The following is a 23146-nucleotide window of genomic DNA, read 5'->3' on the forward strand; positions in this document are numbered from 1 at the left end:
TTTAAATGGGGGAAGACATTGCATTTTGGTAACAGTATTAAAGATTGATCATTCTGCAACCTTGTTTATAGGTATCAATGCCACACCAGTGGCTGGAGGGCAATTTACCTGTTAGTGCAAAATGCACTGTATGTGACAAGACGTGTGGCAGTGTGCTTCGTCTGCAAGACTGGCAATGCCTGTGGTGTAAGGCAGCGGTAAGTCTTTCTTTCCACAAAGCAGGTCTCTTTATTCACTTCAGTGCTGAGTTCCAATGACATAACCCCACAGTACAGCGAAGGGTTGTCCCATATAGTGTTCTGCGGGCTGTGACTGGTAGACAGAGGACCGGAGTGAAGCCTGAGTTCTCTGACTCACCGGCACACTGACTAATGGTGAGAGTCTATGCAGGAGTCTATGCAGCCGACATAAAAGAACCTGGCCGAAATGCACTATCTTGGCCAGCCGGGCGCTTTTATGCAGCGGAAATACACCCATGTGAACTAATGCATTGTAAACCAATGCATCAGAAGGGCAGTGTATATCGGCTGGGCGTGAAAACCGATATATGTCCATGGGAATCCAGCCTGAGGGGAAAGAAAACTACTGACAATACTAAAATACAAGTCTTTGGTAGACACATAGTTTAGTCTTCTACACTTTTGAACCGGGAATAGTGCATCATTAATCCAGTTTACAATACAGTTCCTATGTGTAGCTTGTTCTTATGTGCGTGCAAGCTAAAATAAAAGTGCACTAAATATTCCACAGCAGCCCATATCTACGTATAGAGTTTCATGCCATAGAATCAATTTTCATGATTGCATCATATAATCTAGCTCCATCTGCATACATCTTCACTGCTCCTCCTCACTTTTAATTCTTCCTTGTGGCTTGGCAATAGATTCTATTCCTGTTTGGTGTCCTTTGCACTTTAATAAAGGTGATGATTTTTTAAAATCACACCTTGATTAACTCCCTGCAGCAGCCGAGTTACATTAAAGAGGTTTTCCGCTACTCCAGTGTAACAGATAGATGATTCTTGTAATGTACATTTATTATGTTACTTGCTGGGATCTGGCCAGGTGGTGCGCTGGGTCTGGCATTTTGCAGCTTTTGCTGACATCATGTGCATTAGGACTTATTCACCCGAGCATATATACGCGGCGAATGTAGCCTCATTTTAGCCACGTAAAAACATTGCGCCGGAAATAGGACATCGGCGACAAATTTTATACGGCGCGTGAAAAGATAGGTCTTGCCCTGTCTTTTGCCGAGATACGCTTTCATTGGCTTCTATGGGAGCTAGAAGAAAATGGAGGGGGAGGGAGTTTAGCTGTGTCCAACGCCAGGAAAAGAAGACAGCTGACTCTATTTAAGCATTACAAATAATTTCAAGGATTTCTGCCGACCGAGGGATTTCCACACTGCAGCGTATATTTTCACTGATATGCCATAGCTGCCCGTGTGAATGGATGAGAAAACGCTATTTAAGATCGGGACTTGATTGCGGCTATTCTTCCTCGAGTTTTGGCCACGATGTGGCCAGTGCAAAGACGCATACGGCCGTGTGAAGGAGGCCTAAGGGCAATTTCTTTCTATTGCTCCTGTCCGTATGCGAAGGACGGCACAGCTTTAAGGGTGATAGTTTAGGCTCAGAAGTGCTGCTGTCCAGCTGGCGCATGCTCAGATCAAGCTTCCAGTGAATCCGCACATGTGCATTAGAAGCCTGCTAGCAGTAAGGTTTATGGGTATTGTAGGAATCCCGCGATGGAAGTAATGTTGGCGGAAGTGCCATTTATGTACAGTAACAGAGAGCGACAAGATTTCGAAATACGGTAAGGACCACATTTATCAGCACATATAGGGCAAATAAAGCCACTTTTTCAACGTTCATATGAGCCTAATGATTACTGATCAGTAATTGCTGTATTAATGCTGCAGACAGAGCCTGTAGAGTTCTGACTCCATACGCTGCCAGGAGGGGTTGTCGGAACCCGCTGAGCATGCCGAAAATCGCTCAACCAGGAAGTTCGGACCCAACTCCTGCAGGGATTTGGCTCATTTGCATACTGTGCACACATCTTATACAGGGTTTTTTTTCTAAATGAAATGTGTTTTAGAAAATTATTTTTTTCTTAAGGGACTAATTGTTTTTCAAATAAAATAGCTACTCTATTTTATGGGGATTATTTTAATATTCCATGGCTTCCCGCAGAATACATGGTCTCATACTGCTGCTGGATTGAATTAAAAGTAAGTCATGACCGCTGAAACACAGAGGGTGGAAAAACATTTACTGGTCCTTTAGGATAAAATTAGTTTTGTTAAGGGGTTAAAACTCATTTGAGACTGTGGAATTATGCGCCAGTTATATTTGCTTGAGACACAAATTAAGGAATCTGTATCAAAAGTGTCATTTTTCAAGATGGTTTTTCCAATTTTAATGGGACTATTAAGGGCTTAAGGGTGTTTTCCCCAAATATTGGCCAAGCTGGGGAAAGGTGATAATGAAAGAACCATTACTCGTCTGTTCAATCCCTGGCTGCTCCATCATCACTACTCCGATGCTCCCCACCAGTTGTTGTTTACTTGGCTTGGCATGAGACCACCAATATTAAAGGCTGGCTGCAATGGTAACATGGGTATATGGGCACTTCATTGCTTCCGCCAATTAAACAAGGAACAGCTGGGAACATCGGAGCAGCAGCGCTAGAACTGTGTGGAATTTGACAGATAGGTAATGCTTTTTATTAGTTTATCTCATTTTCGTGACTTGGCCAATTTTTAGTTGAATTCGGAATCCCCTTTAAGAAATAAAAGCTTAACTCTGATTGGTTCCTATGGACAACGAGGATCATTGACACTTGATAAGTCTCTCCCATTTCTGTGTGTTCAAAAAAAAGCTTATAATTACTTAAAAGAGCTGTCTCTTTGACCGCTAGTGACTGACTGATCATTGGGGTCCCAATGTTGGACCTCTGTACTTGGGTATTATTAGAAATACGACGCAGTACATGCAAAGTTTTGCAGGTAAAGATCTTGAAATTGTTGAGGTGTTAAAAAGGAGGGGGAGACAAAATAGTTGACTCATGAGACACTTACAGAAGACTTGGTTTTTCATTTTCTTGTTGTACTTTTTGGATTACGATATATGACAGTACCGGATCAAGGAAGTTCAGGGTAGGGTATACTGTATATACACACACCTAGCCATTCCTATGTTTTCCTGTTAGTGGTGTATTATGGTAACACCCATCATATATTTTTGATTTTACTATGGTATCCCTTTAAGAGTAGGACAACTGTTGGGTGTAGCAATTTGGACATTTGAGGTTAAAGGGAATGTGTCATGAGAAAACGACCTATTGTATAAATCAAGTTATTATGTTAAAGGACCTCTGTCAGCACCTTTGAACCCCATAAACTACATTATGGGGCTCAAAGGTGAAGGAAGCGCGATCTGTGTTTCATACTCAATGGGTGCCACGTTCCAGTGCTGTGTCCTTGCAAAGTTTTTGTTTAGCGGCATCTTTTTTTACTTTTGATGTCATGATATATTTTTAATTAAATCCTACAGTTTTCACACTGACTAAGCCTAATAATAGTCTGATACTTCAGCAATCACCCATTATCATAGGCAGGATTACAGTGAAACGTAAATCACTTATACATGCCGTAGATTACATAGGATCCACCAATCGCAATAGGTGCTGGTCACAGCTTACCTCCTTCCCTCCCTGCACAGTGACCTTTGCGCAGATCCCCAGAACATGCCTAGAATAGTCTCCCATAGAAGTCAATAGGTCTCCTCCTGTGTGAATGATCTTTGAGTCCTGTTGTAAAGCATTTCTTAAATCTAGCTGAGTTACGATGGCCGCCCCCCTAGTCGTGTACAGCCAATAGAACAAAAAAATCTATAGCCAGAAAATAAAAACAGATTAGAAAGTGGAAAGTTTCATTAGAAGTGACAGAATCCTTTTGAAAGGGTTGTCCAGAATTAGAAAAACATGGCTGCTTTCTTCCAAAGACAGAGCCACTCCTGTGCACAGGCTGTGTGTGGTATTGCAGCTCGGCCCCATTCACTTCAGACAGACTTCAGGGAAAGCAGTCCTGTTCTTTTCAAATCCTGGTCAACCCCATTAAGTTTGTTCTGTTGAAAAGGAATATAATACAGATATGGCTTTATTATAAGTCCATTTACTTGGGTGTGGTTCTTGCCACTATGTCAGAAGAAAAGTATCTTTGCATTTGGCATTAGTCCTGGTCTGTACATAATATAGCAGTATTGTAAAATTGTGTTGAGTAATTGTAAATAAGCCATGCCAGTAAAAGAGTTATTAGATCAGGGTGCAATGCCATGTGTGTGCAGTCATTAAAGTATTAACATACCAAAAATCATTATGCCCTAAAAAGAATTCTGTATTGCTAACAGCATAGACATCTCTAATTTCTATGGGAGTTTGTCAACACAATAGAAGGGAAGTAATGAAAAAACATCTCCAGTGTCAGTTCAAATAAGACAACCTAGAACTAGGTTTTGCAACCTTTTCAATCCTAATCCCAACCGTTTATCTGTAAGCAAGCATTTATGTAGGACATGCCTAGTCACCAGGACTTAAATCGGCAATAATGCATTTTACGCCCCACTGCAGACCACTGTAAACCCCGGGCCAGATCCCTCTTTATATAAAGCCTAGTCCTGTGTACTGACCCCAGACCACCCCTATATACAGACCCTAGTTCAGTCTTGATCTGTGACCAGTCCACCTTGTATATGCCTATCTATCTATCTATCTATCTATCTATCTATCTATCTATCTATCTATCTATCTATCTATCTATCTATCTATCTATCTATCTATCTATCTATCTATCAAAAATTACAGACATTAGATCAGACCCCCCTAACATTACAGACCCCATATCAGCCCTACCTTGTATACAAACCCCATTGGACTGGGTGAGCTGATGTGCTTACTGAGTAATAGTGATGAGCGAGCATACTCGCTAAGGGCAATTGCTTGAGCGAGCATAGCCCTTAGGGTGTACCTGCCCGCTCGAGAGAAAAGGTTCGTCTGCCGGCGGGGGAGAGCGGGGAGGAACGGAGGGGAGATCTCTCTCTCTCTTTTCCCTCCCCCCCCCCAGCTCACCCTGCTCACTGCCGCAACTCACCTGTCACCCGGCCGGCAGCCGAACCTTTTCTCTCGAGCGGGCAGGTACTCGCTAAGGGCAATGCTCGCTCGAGCAATTGCCCTTAGCGAGTATGCTCGCTCATCTCTACTGTGTAAGGATGTCGGTTCGCACAATAATATCTTAGCAAGCACTAATAACACATTGCTGGATGCAAGGGCAGTCTTAAGGCCCATTTACATGCAAGGATGATCGCTCAAAATCCGTTCAAAAGATAGGGAGATTGATAGTTTTAGCGATCATTTTGCATAAGCTGCTAATGGGCACTATTTAGTTTAGTGTTGACTTGGGTGCCAATTGCATGTTATATGGTCCTGACCTAGGAGAAAAGTAACATTGTGTTCAGTGCAAAATCTCTACATTGGGATAGATCTTGCTCTATATGGTCATACCTGTAGAAGATGATCATGTCATTCTTATATGAAATGCTCTGTACTGAGCGATATGTACAATGTTCTGGATTATCTGCACTACGGTACATGCAGCTGCCAGCATGCAGGAGAGACAGACAGCGGGTGAGCAGGCCATATTGTTATTTAACCCTCTCCAATCCACTGTCTGACCTCTGAAGACATTATGATTTAAGGCTGTACAGCTCCGATGTTGGAAGACGTCCGTCGGGGTTCTCTTACTGTATATTGCCAGCCTCTCTGCTGTCGGAGCCTATCCAACGTGTCACCTCATGCAGTACTGGCTTTAGCCAGCATATAGCGCCGTTGTATACCGGCAGTAAAAGAGTAAGCCCCCTAGGAAAACCAGGATACAAATTGGATTGGAAAGGGTTAATACACATTAAGTGGCTGGTGACCTCTCTAAGGCAAGTAGAATATCCTCTTGAGAGATGAGCTCCCAGCAAAATGTGTATAACGCACTGAGCTAAAGCTTGCTCATGACAATAACTGTCATAATGGAATTTTCAGATGATATAAAGAGACAAAAGTTTGTAATGGTCTTGTACCCATGTGTATACTGCAGAGAGTATACAGTAAATGGTTAAACCATGGAGAGCTCTCAACTATCATAGATTACAGTGATACTCAGCATGTACGGGTATTCAATAGCTTTGTGTTATTTTTTATTATTGGGACATTTTGCAATTAGAGTATGTTTAAATGGTAAAATTCACAGCAAAATTTTCTGCTTGCATTCCGCCTCAGAAATAATGCATTTAACCCTGTCAGTCGGCAAAATATGCGTGCGCAATTGCAACGCAGAAACGAGTGCTTCTACGTCAGGAAGGGGCATGTCACATCTTGACACAGAAACTCGACTTTCAACGTCAGAATTCGCTCACGGATTTTGCCCACTGACGGGGCAAATTCCACATGCAGTTCCGTGTCAAAAACTGTCAGAAAGATCCGGATTTTGACACGTTTTTTGAGGCAGAATTCACCTGGACAATTCCACTGTGAATTCCGCCATGTGAACAGGCCCTTCTTTTCATGTAAGTAAGCAGCTATTTCTATGTTTTGTAGGTACACTCGTCTTGTAAAGAAATTCTGCCAAAAAAGTGTCCACTTGGACAGTGCAAAGTATCAGTCATTCCGCCAACGGCCCTCAACAGCATCGACTCTGATGGTATGTGTGTCTTATACCCTGTAGATTGGACTGGAGTTCACATCTAACATATGACTGCAGAGTATATAGCACTCTCTTACTGTCTCCTCCAGGGTTCTGGAAGGCCACGTGTCCCCCCTCCTGCACTAGTCCGCTGCTTGTTTTTGTAAATTCAAAGAGTGGAGATAATCAAGGAGTGAAATTCCTGCGACGTTTCAAACAGCTGCTTAACCCAGCGCAAGTGTTTGACCTGATGAATGGAGGGCCTCATCTGGGGTGAGACCACGTGGCCTTTTTATTTTTTTAAATCCTTTTTAATATGTATTGTAAGTAAAAAAAATGTTATAGTAGAACTAAAACCTCATATAACTTTTCACATGTCAGAAGTTTTGATCGATGGGGTCAGGGTGCTGAGAACACTCACCAATTGCTAAAACGCTGAGCCCAATTGTCTCCAATCACAGCTGAAGGGGCAGAGCGCTTGGCTGAGTGTTTCAGCCCCTTCATTTTAGTGTGGCCTCTGCTGATCAATAATACTGACATGCCCCTATGACATGGAAAACTTTTTACGAAGTTTATGCTTCAATTAATGTACTTATCTTTTTCCCCTCTAGCTTACGCTTGTTTCAAAAGTTCGACACCTTTAGAATATTGGTATGCGGTGGTGATGGGAGCGTGGGCTGGGTTCTTTCTGAAATAGATACCCTTAATCTACATAAACAGGTATACAGAAATTATAATGGTTAGTTGCATATACATTTCATTGCTCTTATTTATTTAAAAGCCTATATCTCCACTTTAGTAATATTAAGCACTGGTCACGCTGCACAGGCCTTCTTGTTTCACAGTAGAGTTAACTTTTGTATAAAACAAGGGTGTGGTAAATTATTAATTCGGTGTTAGGGCGCATTTACATAAACAATATTCTCATGCGAGTTTTGTGCACGAATATGAAATCCATTCTTTTGAATTGATTCATTCACTGCAAAAAAAAAAAATCGCAGCATGTTCTGCTTTTAGGCATTCCCTTGGAAAGACTCACCCGTTATTTTAACTTGAACCTTCAAAGACATTGCATGGCACTTGCATGCAGTGCGATGTACATGTGAGTGCGATGCGATATTCCCATTGAAGTCAATGGGAAATACTAACAATCCTTTCACACATGTGAGGATCACAATTTCAAAGAAGCAATGCGATTTATTTTTTTAAACCAAAAGCGCTCTGAATTGCTGTGAAAATCGCACGTTGGCAAGCACAATATTGGGCCAAGTTTCTTGGCCCAATATCGCACTCGCCCGTGTGATTGTAGTCTTATTAGGCTTTTTTACATTGCATAGTCCTTCTTGTTTCCACAGTATAGTTAACATTTGTATAAAACAAGGGTGTGATGATTTATTAATTCAGTGTTAATTAGCTTTTTTTCCCTTTTTTTCAGTGCCAGTTGGGAGTCTTGCCCTTGGGCACTGGAAATGACCTGGCCCGTGTCCTTGGCTGGGGCTCTGCATGTGATGATGACACTCAGCTACCCCAAATTCTGGAAAAACTTGAGAGAGCTGGCACTAAAATGCTGGATAGGTAAAAATTAGAAGTTTAGTATTGCTACATTTTTATTTAGTTTTTACCTGGCAAGTTACTAATTGTAAGACATAATTATTGCAGGTGGAGCATCATGGTCTATGAGACGAAACTTCCTGCTCGGGCCCCAGATCTTTGTACATCCACAGAGCCCACTGAGGACTGTGAGGTAAGTGTTCACAGCTTTCCTCTGTAAGGTCTTTTTCACACGAGAGATGCTCTTCTCGGCCGGCCGCATTGTGGTCGAAAAACGCATGATTGGGAGAAAGCCATGACCAAGTGGCTAAAATACACGTTTTCTCGTCCATTCACACGGCCGAAATTCATGCTCAGCGTGGCTTCTGTTATTTAAATAGAGCCAGCTGACATAGTTTAGCAGTGCTAGTTGCTGCTAAACTCCCTCCCCCTCTCTTTGCCGTCAGCTCCTATAAAAGCCTATAGGAGCTGACAGTTGATTGCTGCCAAAAGATAGGGCAAGACCTATCTTTTCCAGCCGCGTCGACACATCGGCCACCATATTCAGCTGCCGATGTCCTATCTTCACCAGCCGTACGTTTTTACGCAGCTAATAATCGTCCATGGGAATGAATGCGTTGGAATCCAATGCTTCACATGATGCGATTATTTAGACCACATTGTATCGCTGCAAAATAGCCACGAATAAACGCTCGTGTGAAGAAGGCCTAAGGGTGTATTCACACGTGGTGCAGATCCCTACCAAAATCCGCAGCACATTTCTTGGATTTTGACACAGATCTGTAGCAGATTTTACCCTTTCAATTAAAGGGGTGACGTCTGCTGTGGATCTGCCTCAATATCAGCACCAGATGGTGTGGATTTTGCTGCAGACTTACGGAAAGTTCGACGAAAATCCACCACAGTTTATGCACCCAAAGAGTATGTTCATATGTAGTGGAAATACTATGGATTTTCCGTAGCAGAATTGGTTGCAGAAAATCCACAGTAATTTTCAATGCCAGCAGTGGGGATGAGAGTTCAAGAAATCTGATCCACATGCTGCAGAAAGAATCTGCAGTGTAAATGGACTTGAGTTGTGGATGTTAAATCCACAGTATGTCAATTTACACAGCAGATTTTCATTGCAGATTTCACCTATTCAAATGTGGAGGTGAAAACTGCATCGAAATCCACAACCCGAATCTGCATGTTACATGTGGTTTTTGATATACACCAAAATCCACTATATATAAACATAGCCTAATCCTTCCTTCCTTTTTACTCTGGTTTATTAGAGCCCTATTTTATTTCCGCTATCCAGGTGCAGCAAATCTTGGTCTACGAAGACTCTGTAGCTGCTCATTTATCGCAGATTCTCAGCTCAGATCAGCACTCTGTGGTTATTTCATCAGCCAAGTAAGCATCACTTGTAATACCAGATTGTGTCTTATTTAAGAGCTGCTGGCTTCATAAGTTAACTGGGCCTTTATGACCACCAGATGTTTGACCAATACCAATGTTTTGGGGTAATACATGTACTACATTAGCGCTCCTATTTTTCCGATTATTGCTGAGCTGAACTTGAAAGTGCGAGTGCAGCCCAGCAATTAGTGATAAATCACTTGCACTATGCATTTCTTAGGTGTGAAGTTGGCCATAGACACAATATAAATTTCAGCAGAAACACAATTTCAGTTGATTTTTCAGATTGTCAACAATAAATTGGTAATTTTTTTTGGCTTTTCTCTACAGTTTATAGTAGAAAGGGTTGACTGGTGGTGAATTGGACATTACAGTGGAGCTTGCTTTCATCTTGTCCTGCCACAAAAATTGTAAACTAATGTTTTCTGCAAGTATGTGCAGCATTGTCTGCCAGAAGTGCAGACTTTTATACATTGGGTGGCAATGTTTTATAGAATATCTATTAGTTTTGCTGCTAAAACCTGCTGCATTGCTGCACTGAAATTATTGCATTGCATGCCACCCATTAATAACATATAGTGGCAATGTATCCTCCAAACAGAAAGCCCTCTTTCCAGTGGTTCTTTTGCTCTTCACTTGAACTAAGTGAAGAGAAACGCCTTGTGGAAGGCAGATATCACATTTTTGAAGGGCATTCCTCAAAATTACATTTTAAGTATAAGAAACCTAAGATGTCCTGTTGTTTTACACCATATAATAACACTTTCCATGAGTTTGGAACTTCTTTATAGCTGGCCATACCATAGGGAGATTTCTCATGGACACCTATAACCAGTTAGGCATTTATTAATTCTTCATACCCCTTGTGCACTACTAACAGTCTGCTCTCTGATTGATAAAGTATGGTGGTATTATGAATAAAAGTCCATGTTACCCCATCCCTGGGAATATCTAAACCCATGTAGGTAATGGAGGAGGATGACTGATCCTCCTCTCTCTGCATGTCCCCTGCTGTATATGCAGCTCCCATTTCAGTATGCTTTAGCTCAAGGTAGATTGCAGCTAGAATCTTAGCTTTAACCCATTAGAGAGGTATTTCTTTTGTAATCTTTTACATTTTGTTTTACTTTCATCTTCACACTGTGAAAACCATAACTTTTATTTCTGTCAGTATAACCATATGAGGGTTTGCTTTTGGTGGAATGAGTTGTAGTTTTCTTTCATTTTTTAAAATTTTATTTATGCTCTTATAACAAAATTACAGAAAAAAATAAAATAGAAAACCCGAATGTCAAATTAAATAAAGGCAGATTTATCCTCCATATCTTTCTCACAGAGTCAGACAAGATTATCATAGTGTGAGCATTACATATGTGCCAGATGCCTATGTAGGGTTTACATACAGTTGGGACTTGTAAACATCTGGAAGTTAAAGAGTATAATGAAGCATAACAAATACTCGTTATATTGACCCTATGCAATTACAGCTGTAAAAATAAGATGAGAAGATGAGAACACCACCATATGCATCCACTGACACACATGCCGTCAGGTGAACCCCCACTCCCAATACTCATCCCACTCCAACAGCATCACATGCCAATCCCTTTTTAATACAAAACAAGCGGACACTCCACATAATCAAGGTTACTACTCAAACAGCTGTCTCAGTTGAGTTGATCCACTTGGACCATATCTTCTGAAATTTTTGTGGACATTTCCTGTTCATAAATAGTATTTTATACAACAGAAAATCAAACTACTAACGACCACTTGTCCGTTAGTATGTATGTATGTATGTATGTATGTGTGTGGGTGCTTCTCATGCTCCTCTCATGGCTTCCATTGACGGCTTCCATTGACTTCAGTGGAAGCCGTCCGTGCAGGAACCGCAGGAAAATTGAGTATGCTGCGTTTTTTCTTTCGTGAGCGGACACCGCAATTGGTTTCCGCTCGTGTACATGAAGAATAATTTTTCCATAGTGTGCTACGGAGGATTATTGCTGCTGAACCCAGAGGCGGACACCCGCTCCAGATTCCATAGCAAATTTCCGCCCGTATGTATGATGCCTTATTCCGGCATTTTACTTTTTAGCCCCACTAGTAGACTAGACTACGTGATCTTCAAATTGCTTAGCGTAACACAGGCATTCATCTCCTTAGGCCATGTCTCTGCCAGCGCCTAATGTGTTACGAATAGGAAAAAGCTGGGTCCTTCATTGGGTACTTAACTTGCTTTACAACCTATCAGAACCCTGTTAATGTGTTGCAAGGAGCTGATTGGGGCGACAGTCCCTCTGTCAAACCCCTTATATGCCACAATTGCTATTGACTGTGGCATCTTATGAGTTAAACGTCTGGAATAGAAATTATCCAACTGTATGTTACAGCTGACACCTAAACTACTTGCCCGCTGTGCCATACATAAAGTAGGAAAGGATTAAAACAAGGCCAAGATCATGGCTATAACCGCAGTGTACCTTGAACTAGAGTGTTTAGTAGCATGGACAAGTCACATATGTCCTTGGTTACCAAAGTGCATCACTATTGGGATGAATAAGATATGCCTCTGAAAGTAAAGAGTTGATGGTTAAAAGATACACAAGCCCAGATCTATCTTTGCTTCTTGAGAAAGCTTTCACTATAATTAGAGCAATACACAATAGCATATTTCCTAATTGAATTATAGGAATTCAAATAGTTGCATTGCTACCTGACAGACTTGCTGGTGCTTAGTTAATGTATTTGTTTACTTGTTTTTCTAAGAGTCCTGTGTGAAACGGTCAAAGATTTTGTTGCACGTGTTGGAAAAGCTTACGAGAGAATGACTGAGAGTTGTGAAGAATCTGAGACAATGGCTGGAAAGGTATGTCTTAGTTCCACCATAAGATCTAGTCATCCTGTAATGTTAAAATTCTTGTTGCTGTTAGCCGTTTAGTCGCTCCAACCCTCGGTGACCCTGAAGGTGAGCTCCCTCCCCCCTTGTTTTTCAGTTTTGCACTGCTTCTTTGAGTTGTGTGATATCCATCCCAGTATCAGCTCTGACAGTATCAGCTATCGTGTTCTTTGGTGGCCGGGTCTTGCTTTGCCATTGATCTGTCCAAGCATTATTGTTTTTTCTAGCGACTTTGCTTGCATTACATGGCCAAAATACGTGAGCCTGAGCCGGGCCATCTTACCCTCCAGTGATATAATGGGTCTTATGTTAGACTTAGAAGTCACTTACTAGAGGAACCAGAATTTTGGTGATGAGTACACATTGTGATCTTCCAACACAGATACCAACTCATCATCTGGAAATATGTGATTGTATTGCTAAAGATAACTTTAAAAGTGCGATTTTATTTTTTCTACAGTGTAGTCTTCTGAGGGAGAAGCTAGATTCTCTCTTGAACACCTTAAATGAAGAGTCTCAATCTACGTCAGTTCTTTCTCAGCCCCCACCTACAATTAGTGAAGAAGGAGAGGAGTCCTCTGAAACCATGGCGTGTCTGGCAACAATCTCTCCTTCACCGGGTCGACAGCAGAGTTTTCGGCCAAGGGAGCAGCTTATGCTAAGGGCCAACAGCCTAAAGAAAGCTATCAGACAGATAATAGAGCAGGCAGAGAAAGGTAAGTCACAAATACCCCGATCAGTATATGGTATATAAACAGGAGGGGTCCCTGCTCTGGATTCCTCTACTATGAGCCAGAGCAGAGAGCCACTAACAAACAATCTCCTTCAAAATTGAGACACCTATTTCTTTGAATGGCCGGCATATAATACTACATGATAGTGGACAGAAACTTTCCCTGGTAAAATCGGCTTTTTGTCAGAGGTTGTGAAAAGCCACAGATTACCAAAGCAGCATTAATGTCAGAAAGGGTTGGCTTCTCGTGGCAACCCCTTTTAGGAACTATTAAGATTTTTTTACTTCACTACCACCAGGTTCCCTTTTGCACCTGTGTCTACTTTATATCAAGACATTTACCTCATACCTAAAGAGTTAAAACAGTGTAGATCTACACAGATTTCTCAACTGGATGTGGGTAGTTGCTACATGCAGTATTGCTCTTTGCAATGTAGATAGGCTAAAATATAGGGTTTTCCCCCAGCTGCACAACTCCTATTCTGTATGTGCTGCAATGTCATGTGAATTCCCTAATGTAAATGCACTTTATCCCTTTACTCATTCCTCAGCCTGTAGGGAACATGCTCATATATACAGTATGTCTTTATAGCCAGGTAATTAAAGTTTGAGTAATAGAGCATGCAACATGAGTCTTTAATCCAGTACATTTTTAAATCTCAATAAGGCCGGACTCACATGGGCAGATTTCAATTGCGGAATCCGTGATTGGCGTCTGCACTGTGGATCCGCCACAAAACGCAGGCATTGAAAGACATGTACTTTCACTTTTTCGTTCCCACTCGCGGATACGACTTGCATATTCCGCAAGTGGAAGAAAAATCGCAGCATGATCTATTTTGCTGCGGACGGCCTCCATTGAAGTCAATGAAGGCTGTCTGACCCACAGCGCATACGCTAAGCGACAGCGCAGAAAATACAAACATTGAAAGAAAGAAAAAAAACTGTACTGCGCATGCCCAAAATTGAGCTGCCACGGTCATCCGCATAAAAGTAAAAACAGTTAAGGAGAATGACCAACCGGGCTCACAGCCGAAATCCGTATGCGGAATCCAGTCCGCCCATGTGACTCTGGCCTTATGATTACAGATATTGCAAGTCTGAGAAAATTGCTTCACCCACTTTTTGCTGATCACGTTGCAGCAGTTTCCCCATATAAGACAGTGAAGGCTGAAATATGGGTATCTGATTTCAGCTTCTATTGTCTTTATATGCTTGAAATACAGCTCTATGATTTTTTTCAGATTTGTTCATCTCATCTTATCATGTCATTGTGCATTCAGATCTATTGTGTTATCTGTATTTGGAATGTTCGTCACTTTCATTGTGCTGGATGTTTTCCTTGCAGCTGTTGATGAACAGAATGCACAGACGCCAAATAGTGAAGAATTTCTCCTGCCCTTTAATACTGAGGATGGCAAGGAACATATCATTACAAGTAGCGCGAATGTGCACGGTGGGAGTGCATTGCCAAGGATAAGAGGATCAAGTAGAGGTAACTTCCCTTACTTTATGGCTGATGTGTTTACACTGGCATTTTTAGTGGATTTGCAAGAGACTCATTTCTATCTGAAATGCAACATATAAAAAATATGCTAATGCCAAGTAATGTTTAGGATTTTTTTTGTGCATTTCATTTTGCTGTAGTATCTAATAATATTGTCCTCACCACCTAAACATGATAGTTAAAATAATCTTGTGCCGTGCCAAACCATCCTTGACTTCATTGTCTGGCTAATCCACCTCTCCAACTGTTACTCTCTTGCCTCTCCCTTCTGCCAATCCCTTCACCGACTACTCCTTGTCCAGAGAATCCAGTTCAGAATATAATCAATGACATACAAGACTATCCACAATATGTCCTCTCCATACATTTCTGACCTAATATCCCAATACCATCCCATATGTAATCTCTGGTCCTCACAAGACTTCCTCCTCTGGTCAGATCCCCATATAAGTGTCTCCAAGATATTTTCCATGCATCCCCCTGTATCCAGAACTTGCTACCCCCAAATAATCAGACCGTGTTAAAAATGATTTTTTAATAATTACAGGTGGTCGCGGATTCTGTGTTTTTTCCGCACTGATGTACGCGGATTTGAATTGCGGTTTCCGCGCGGAAATAAAATGGAAAAAAAAATGGGAAAAGAAAGCAAACCCCTTCCAAGCCTTTCCCCCACCTCCCTAATTACTTCTAACCTTCATATCCGCTGCGGATCTGCAACTCCCATAGACTTCAATGGAGCAAGATCCGTGATGAAAATAGAGCATGCTGCGGTTTTACATCCGCGCGGATAGTAAATAAATACCATAAAATGAAATCCGCGGACCTAAAATCAATCGCGGAAGCTCCGTTGATTCCTATGGGCGGCAAATCCACGCAGATTCTGCAAGCTCAAATCCGCGAGGATTCCGCAAATAAAATACGCCCGTGGACATTGGGCCTTCCCCTACCTTCAAGCCCTTAAAAGCAATCTGAAAACCCACCTCTTTGGAAAAGCCTACAATAATCCCTAGTGCCACCACATGTACACCTTCTAACCATATCTACTTCTCTTGTAGAGCACAAGCCCTCTAGAGCAGGGTCCTCTTTCTATTTGTATTAGCCAGTCGCTCACTTAGTCATGTTAATTGTTGCTTTCCCCCTTACGTACCTTTTTATATGTGCAACATTCTGTAATTAATTGTGCTTTAAAAATAAGTAATATGAATTATTTCAGGTGCCAAGACAGAAAAAAATTCCAGTAAAATTGCTCTTTCTGCAGGTGCCACTGCATCACTTCCTATTGCTAACTCTCAAGGGGACCACTTGTACCCAAGTAAGCTATTCATAGAAATGTAATATGAGTCTGATAAGGTCAGAGTACAAGAATTGTAACACTTTTTCTGTTATTTGTAGGCATGAGGCCAGGAATGACCGTATCTTTACCAGTAAACCCGCTCATGAACCGCCTCTTAATTAACGCTGATTCCTTTAGTGCTGAACCTGATAACTTGTAAGTGGAGTTGATAAGAGAAGTGATGATAAGAGTTCAGTGGAGTAGAAATGACTGTCCTCATCAATGTTGGGTTTGATTTTGATAAGCTCTTGCCACAATATCTGTCTTCATGACAGTCTGCCGCAGTAGATTAGATAAATTATCAAACTGTACTCGAGTTTGCAGTTAAATACAAACAGACAATGAGCATGAGATAGCAAATTATTTTTTCATTTATTCTGTCCCTGTCTTTGATAACGATTTACTTATAACGGAAACTAAAAGCCCATTTACACGCAAAGATAATCTTTCAAACGATTGAAAGTTTTAGCACTCATTTTGAATAAAGTCCATTAACACTTTATCATCTTCATTTGCATTAGCCTCTGGGAGCTGTTTGCAGAGCTCAGCTTGTGGGCTTCATCTCTCTGCTGCTGAACGATGGATTTTAAGTTCACCTTAAAATCATCGTTCAGACGAAAAGCGCACGATTGCCACATTTACACGCAACGCTTTTCGCTCATTTGTGACCGTTTGAACGAATTTTGAGCGATAATCATTGAATGTAAATGGGCCTTTACTGCACAGTGCCCTAGTCATGGGAGAATGCATGTCTTGGTCTCAGTATTCATTATTATCCTGCTTATCTGACTTAGTCAAACCTACACATTAACTTTTTTTTTGTTGTTCTCTATTTTTCAACATAAAATCCAGATATATACAACATTAATTCTTGTATCACCATTACCGACCCTTCACCCACTGAGGATAGGTCAACATCGCCTGGAAACCATTTTAATGTAATTGTCAGAAACAATCCGCTATAAAAATAGGGAGCAAAATGAAAAGTAATTATCAGATAAGCAAACTGAAATTCGATGGCAAAATTCTCCATTCTCATTATACTACACTGTTTATGTCGCTGATCCAGTATAAAAACACAAGATACTGCAGATACATGTTCCCAAATGGGTTCTGGTTATGTAATTTTGCAAAATGAGACTTCAGTAATGCACATTCACTATAGGAGTTGTCTAATGAAGACCAACACCCTTTGAATAGATCACTGTGTCCTGAGTCTCTAAAGGTGCTTTTAGATGGAACGCTTGTTCAAACAGACTAAAGTGAATGATAATCGTTCAGTCTCAACTCTTGCTAAAGACTGAACGACGAACCAGAATCGCTTGCTTCTCATTCGTCATACAATTTTTGCAACCATTGCTGGCTTGTTCATTTATCATTCGATTTAAACACTTCTCATTCATTGTTTCACATAGGAATGTGAAGCACTGAATGAGGAGCGAACTATTCTCATTAAAGTAGTCAGTGATAAATCTGGCCGCAGGTAACGCAATGAACGCTTTCCATACCGATTCTATAGAAAGCGCAGCTGCGGCGTCCACAAGCGGAGAATCCTAGCGATTCTCCACTCGCGGGATCTAAATTGCGGCATGCAGCGATTCTCCAGGGTGAGCCTATCTGTCAGAAAGGCTCACCGCAGAGAACTGAAAGCGGCCCACCCTGCTCCCCCGCTGCGGAATGTCGCTGGCGATTTCCCTCAACAGCTGTGTACAGGGGGCCTTAAAGAAGCTTTCGCCCCAGCTATCAGATTTTATCACCAGGCTTCTAAGTTCTAGCCATGCATTTTTCCCACACTACTTAGAAATGTAGTGTTAGGGGCCCTTGTAGATGAGCCGATTTATTGTTTGTACGAGGAAATGATGTCCGAGTTCACTCGTTCGCTTGTGCACTCTGTTTATAATCTAAAAGCACCCTTAGATGCTAACCAGTCAAATAAATGTCCATCCATGTAATACATGTATGTGTTGGGTCCAACGACAGTGGGGATCTCGCTTATAGGTTGCCTCTCCATTCTACCTCATAACGTCAAAGCGTTAAGGTCCTTTTACATGGGACGAATGACGGGCAAACGATGCCTGACACTCTTCCCTGTGTCTCCGCGCACCCTTGCTTCTGCACGGGAGCTAGCAGAGCTGGTTCGCACACGGAGCAGCCAGCAGGGGGGGCGGGGCAGTGCAGGAGATTTCTCTCCTCTCGCTCCCCTCCATTCACATAACACAGCGGCTGTTCACTACTGAACGGCGGCTGATTAAACTCTATGATCAGCGATGAGCTTCATCGCTGATCTTTTATGCAGCATAAAAGATCAGAGATGAAGCTCATCACTCATCGTTCAGTTTAAACAGTGGCCGTTCAGTAGCGAACGGCCGCTGTGTTATGTGAATGGAGAGGGGCAGATGAGCGAGAAGAGAGAAATCTCCTGCACTGCCCCGCCCCCCCTGCTGGCTGCTCCGTGTGCGAACCAGCTCTGCTAGCTCCTGTGCAGGAGCACGGGAGCGCGGAGACACAGGGACGAGTATCGGGCATCGTTTGCCCGACATTCGCCCCGTGTAAATGGACCTTTAGTCTTTCAAGGTGTTGGTGAACTTCCTGCATTGTAGAAACAGTTGATAGGCCAAAGCTGCACATTCAGTAAGAAATTATTAGGCAATGAATAAAATAAATGCTGGGGGTCACGGACTCTGACAGTTAAGTATTTCCTGTTTTTATGTTCTGTTCCTCAGGGATTGTTACACAGAGAAATGTGTAATGAATAATTACTTTGGGATTGGGCTGGATGCGAAAATCTCCCTAGATTTTAACAATAAAAGAGATGAGCACCCGAAGAAGTGTAGGTGAGAAATGGTTATAACGTGAAACAGTCATCTAACAGAGACCCTTGAAGTTGGTTACGTGTTATATTTTTCCCTGTTGTTTTTTTTTTTTTTTTAAACATTTTTTTCAGAAGTCGCACAAAAAATATGATGTGGTATGGAGTCCTGGGGACCAAAGAGCTCCTACAGAGGACCTACAAGAACCTGGAGCAGAAAGTTCTTCTAGAGGTTCGTATATGGAAGTTCTTCTAACCTGTCTCTCTTCTCTTGTGTCTGTCCCTATTGTCTTTCCAACTCTGTGACCTTTGCATGTAGGGTTGTCTGTGTTGTGACCTAAACTTAAAAAACCCATAAACTTTTCCTTGTGTTGCACCACAGATCTCTCATAATAAACCTGACCCTATGTTGGCTTTGCTCTTTCAAACCTAATTTTGGGGGATCAGTAATATATTTGAGCAAAATCATTTATGATCCGTCTGTAATCACCTCTGTGTACTGTTCGCAGTGCAAGAAATAAGGATGCAGTTTTAAGATTGCTAGGTGGAGCGTATATGAATATGCTTGAGGTTCGTGTCAAACAAATATTACTTTGGTCGGTGACTATTACTCATGACTCTATCAGAAACATGGATGCTTGGCCGACCATTCATATTTATTTCAATCGGGAGAGGTGAATAAACCGATGCCAGATACCTATGAATTAAACATGTCCGGTCTATCATTTCTTCAACATCCACTGTTAAAGAATGGTCAAAAGGCCCCTAGATGGTTGGCTGATCTAACCAAAATCAGTGGGTTCAGACATCACTGAGATGTACTATGGACTAATATAGTTTTTTCTGCTAGGTTGTTCTGTCAACCAGTTTGCTTCAGGTTACCTGTTAGCAGAATGTGAACGTACCCAGAATGCAGAGTAGAGAAGGCAAACGAAACTCTGCATGATTTGGCCACACTTTTCCCTGGTATTTACTGTTGTATTACCCATATTTTTATAACAGTTAAATGCAATTGTGTAAATTGAGAGTTGGGTGAAATTTGAAGGAAAGGGCAGCTTTTTCCAAAAACAGCGCCCCTCTTTTCCATGTAGTGTGTCTGGTATTGCAGCACAGCTTCAAACACTTGTTCACCCCATAAAAGTATAGTATGGCTTAAAGGGGTTGTCCATCATAGATAACCACTTTCAGAATGTGGCACCAGGGGTGTACAGCTAATCGCCCCGGGTCCCCTTCTGGCACTGTACGCAAACAGCCGATTTTGCTGGAGGAAGCTACAGCTGGATAGACATTTTTATTGTGGTCTCTTATAGAGCAGCTGTCAGTTTCGGGTCATAGAGGTGTTTTCGGAGTGCCAGCGCTTGCTGTATATCATTCTTATACCCTAATAGGGCATATGAACAGCGGTTGTGATTTCGGCACAACTTTTTTATTGTCGGTAACTATGATTATACCTTGATTTAAAAAGGAGTAAAATACTATAGTTTGACATCCACACTCATACGTGACTATTTAGCTGAGACCAGAGCTTACTGGGCAGGTTTATCCCCTTCTTCATGTCTTGCGTATGCACTGCATGTCTTGAGTTTGCACTTTGCTTTATGTTGTTTGGCCTCCTTGTTAGTAATGTTCACCTTCATCTTGCATGTCTCTGTGTCTGTCCCTAACACTGGTTGTGTCTGTCTCTCTTCTTTTAGATGTCTGTCTCTTTCTTTCTCAGTGGATGTGCGTGTCTACCTCCACTTACCCCACTGTTCCCCGCAGTGTGATGGGGTGCCTATTCCCCTGCCCAGCCTGCAAGGAATTGCCGTCCTGAACATTCCCAGTTATGCTGGAGGCACCAACTTCTGGGGAGGCAACAAGGAAGACGATGTAAGTTTCATGTATAAGTTGCAATCAGGATTGCAGGCTGGACTTCCATTCTTTCATTATATCTTCTTGGTGGTTTCTAGACATTTGCTGCTCCTTCTTTTGATGACAAGATCCTGGAGGTTGTTGCTGTGTTTGGTAGCATGCAGATGGCTGTATCAAGGGTTATCAAATTGCAGCATCATCGGATTGCACAGGTAACCGCTACATTTATATTGACAGCATAGAAATGATTCCAAAAAAAGGTAACATGAGTATCATGAATAGTTTGGGTGTGCTTCACAGTACTGAAGTGTTTTCATTTTAGGAATTCATAGTGGTTTCATCTGAGACTTTTTCTGACATGTTTTTTATGATACGGGTTGTCCAGCTACTTAATTAAAAAAAAAAAAATTAAAAAAAAAAATATATATATATATATATACATACATACAATACTGTGCAAAAGTTGTAGGCAGGTGTGGAAAAATGCTGCAAAGTAAGAATACTTTTAAAGTGGAAATGTCAATAGTTTTAAAGTAAAATTAACTGAATGCAGAGTAAATTAACAAAAGATTCAATATCTGGTGTAACCACACTTTACCTTCAAAAAGCATCAGTTCTTCTAAGAACACTTGCACAAAGTTTTTGAAGGAACTCCGTAGTAAAGTTGTTCCAAACAACTTGGAGAAGTAACTACAGATCTTTTGTAGATGTAGGATTGCTAAAATCCTTCTGTCTCTTCATGTAATCCCAGGCAAACTCCATGATGTTGAGATCAGGGCTCTGTGGGGGCCATATCATCACTTCCAGGAGCCTCAGTTCTTCTTTATGCCTAACATTGGCTGTATGTTTGGGGTCGTTGTCCTGCTGCAGAATTAATTTGGAGGCAATCAGGTGCCTTCTATTTTAAAAAAAAAATATAGCTCTATATATAATATAATATTTATATATGGATTAAAGGGCCCAATATACAGTCCTTGTCAAAAAATATATGGCAGTTTTTTTCAATGTACAGCTTGGAGATTACTGGGTAATAAATAAAATTGCTTGACTATATAGGAGTAAGGAAGTTGTTTTTTCTTCACAACTGCTCAGCCCATCTTATAAGCAGAGGTTCAACCTATTTTTTTAAATATTTTTGTGAATAAGTGCAAATAAATAAATTTGTATTAAACAATAACCAGTTTGCTAAGTACATCCCAATATGCTGAGTTTTACATAGTTTGAGAACTTTTCTGAATTATTAGGTTACAGTTGACCTGTGTTCTAGTTTGAAGAAGTTACAGTCCATGTTTTTTTCCCACTATTATTAAAGAAGTGTTCTGTGGACTTACTGTGGCACTCTTCTCCACTAGTGTCGGACAGTACAGATCACAGTACTCGGTGATGAAGGCATTCCTGTGCAAGTGGATGGAGAGGCTTGGGTCCAACCACCAGGTTATATCCGTATAGTGCATAAGAACAGAACACAAACACTCACCAGAGACAGGGTAAGCTATCCAGACGCATGTATAATAATGTGATTATATCTTTAATCTTGTATGCTTAAAGGGGTATTCCCAAAATTGACTTTTATTACCTATCCATAGGGTCTCACCACTGAGACCCCACCAGTCCTGAGAACAGAGTCCCGTGTCTCCCACTCCTACTCACTGTGAGCTTTACTGCACTCTTGCAGGGACATTGAGATTGAATTGAGTGGCAACCAAGCATATGTGATGCTGTTTCATTCATTTTAATTGGATTGACAGAAATAGCCAAGTACAAGCTCTCGGCTATCTCGTTCAGTCCCATTAAAAATAAATGGCAGCACTGAACTTGCTGGACCACTGCAGAGGGTGCAGAAAGCCCACCGTTAGATGAAAGAGGGGGGCTTGGGACCTCCTTTTTGGGATCAGCAGGGTCTCTGCTGAGACCCCCACCAATCAGACTTTTATCACCTACAATGTGGGTAGGTAATAAAAGTCAATTTCAATTATTTACTTTATAATGAACACCATAGTAAAGTATTCTGCTAGTTCATGCATGCCGCTAACATTTTTTTCCTGACAGGCCTTTGAAAGTACGTTAAAATCTTGGGAGGATAAGCAAAAATGTGAACTTTCTCGACAGACTTCCACTCCTCTGTCTCCAACCTCTTTATACCCTGAAGCTCTGTCTGAAGAGGAGGCAGCGCAGGTCTCAAGATTTGGCCAGGCTGCTGGTGGCCTAATTCACAGGTATGGTTCCCCATAACTCAACAACACAAAAGTAAATGTACTGTGAACACAAAAATAACTTTCTTAAATTCTTGAGGCATCAGTGCCTCCTTTTACAGTATATCTCTGCAAGAA

At 41.5% G+C, this 23146-nt stretch overlaps 1 protein-coding gene across 5 annotated transcripts in view; it reads left to right on the forward strand.

Annotated features, from left to right (window-relative positions):
* The window catches only part of DGKD (diacylglycerol kinase delta), a 78068-nt gene that overhangs the window by 41748 nt on the left and 13174 nt on the right, over positions 1-23146 (forward strand). For 2 of the 5 annotated variants that reach the window (XM_066598632.1, XM_066598655.1), the window contains exons 7-24: positions 72-197; positions 6648-6750; positions 6843-7005; positions 7344-7452; positions 8168-8307; positions 8392-8476; positions 9587-9681; positions 12454-12553; positions 13044-13299; positions 14665-14811; positions 16037-16135; positions 16216-16312; positions 18880-18990; positions 19101-19197; positions 20727-20834; positions 20915-21028; positions 22169-22303; positions 22866-23032. In XM_066598632.1, coding sequence (XP_066454729.1) covers positions 72-197; positions 6648-6750; positions 6843-7005; positions 7344-7452; positions 8168-8307; positions 8392-8476; positions 9587-9681; positions 12454-12553; positions 13044-13299; positions 14665-14811; positions 16037-16135; positions 16216-16312; positions 18880-18990; positions 19101-19197; positions 20727-20834; positions 20915-21028; positions 22169-22303; positions 22866-23032 — 2252 coding nt within the window. The remainder of the gene's footprint in view (positions 1-71; positions 198-6647; positions 6751-6842; positions 7006-7343; positions 7453-8167; positions 8308-8391; positions 8477-9586; positions 9682-12453; positions 12554-13043; positions 13300-14664; positions 14812-16036; positions 16136-16215; positions 16313-18879; positions 18991-19100; positions 19198-20726; positions 20835-20914; positions 21029-22168; positions 22304-22865; positions 23033-23146) is intronic. The other 3 variants (XM_066598654.1, XM_066598640.1, XM_066598648.1) reach the window with 3 other exon arrangements.

Source organism: Eleutherodactylus coqui, chromosome 1, assembly GCF_035609145.1.
Source record: "Eleutherodactylus coqui strain aEleCoq1 chromosome 1, aEleCoq1.hap1, whole genome shotgun sequence".
Lineage (NCBI taxonomy): Eukaryota > Metazoa > Chordata > Amphibia > Anura > Eleutherodactylidae > Eleutherodactylus > Eleutherodactylus coqui.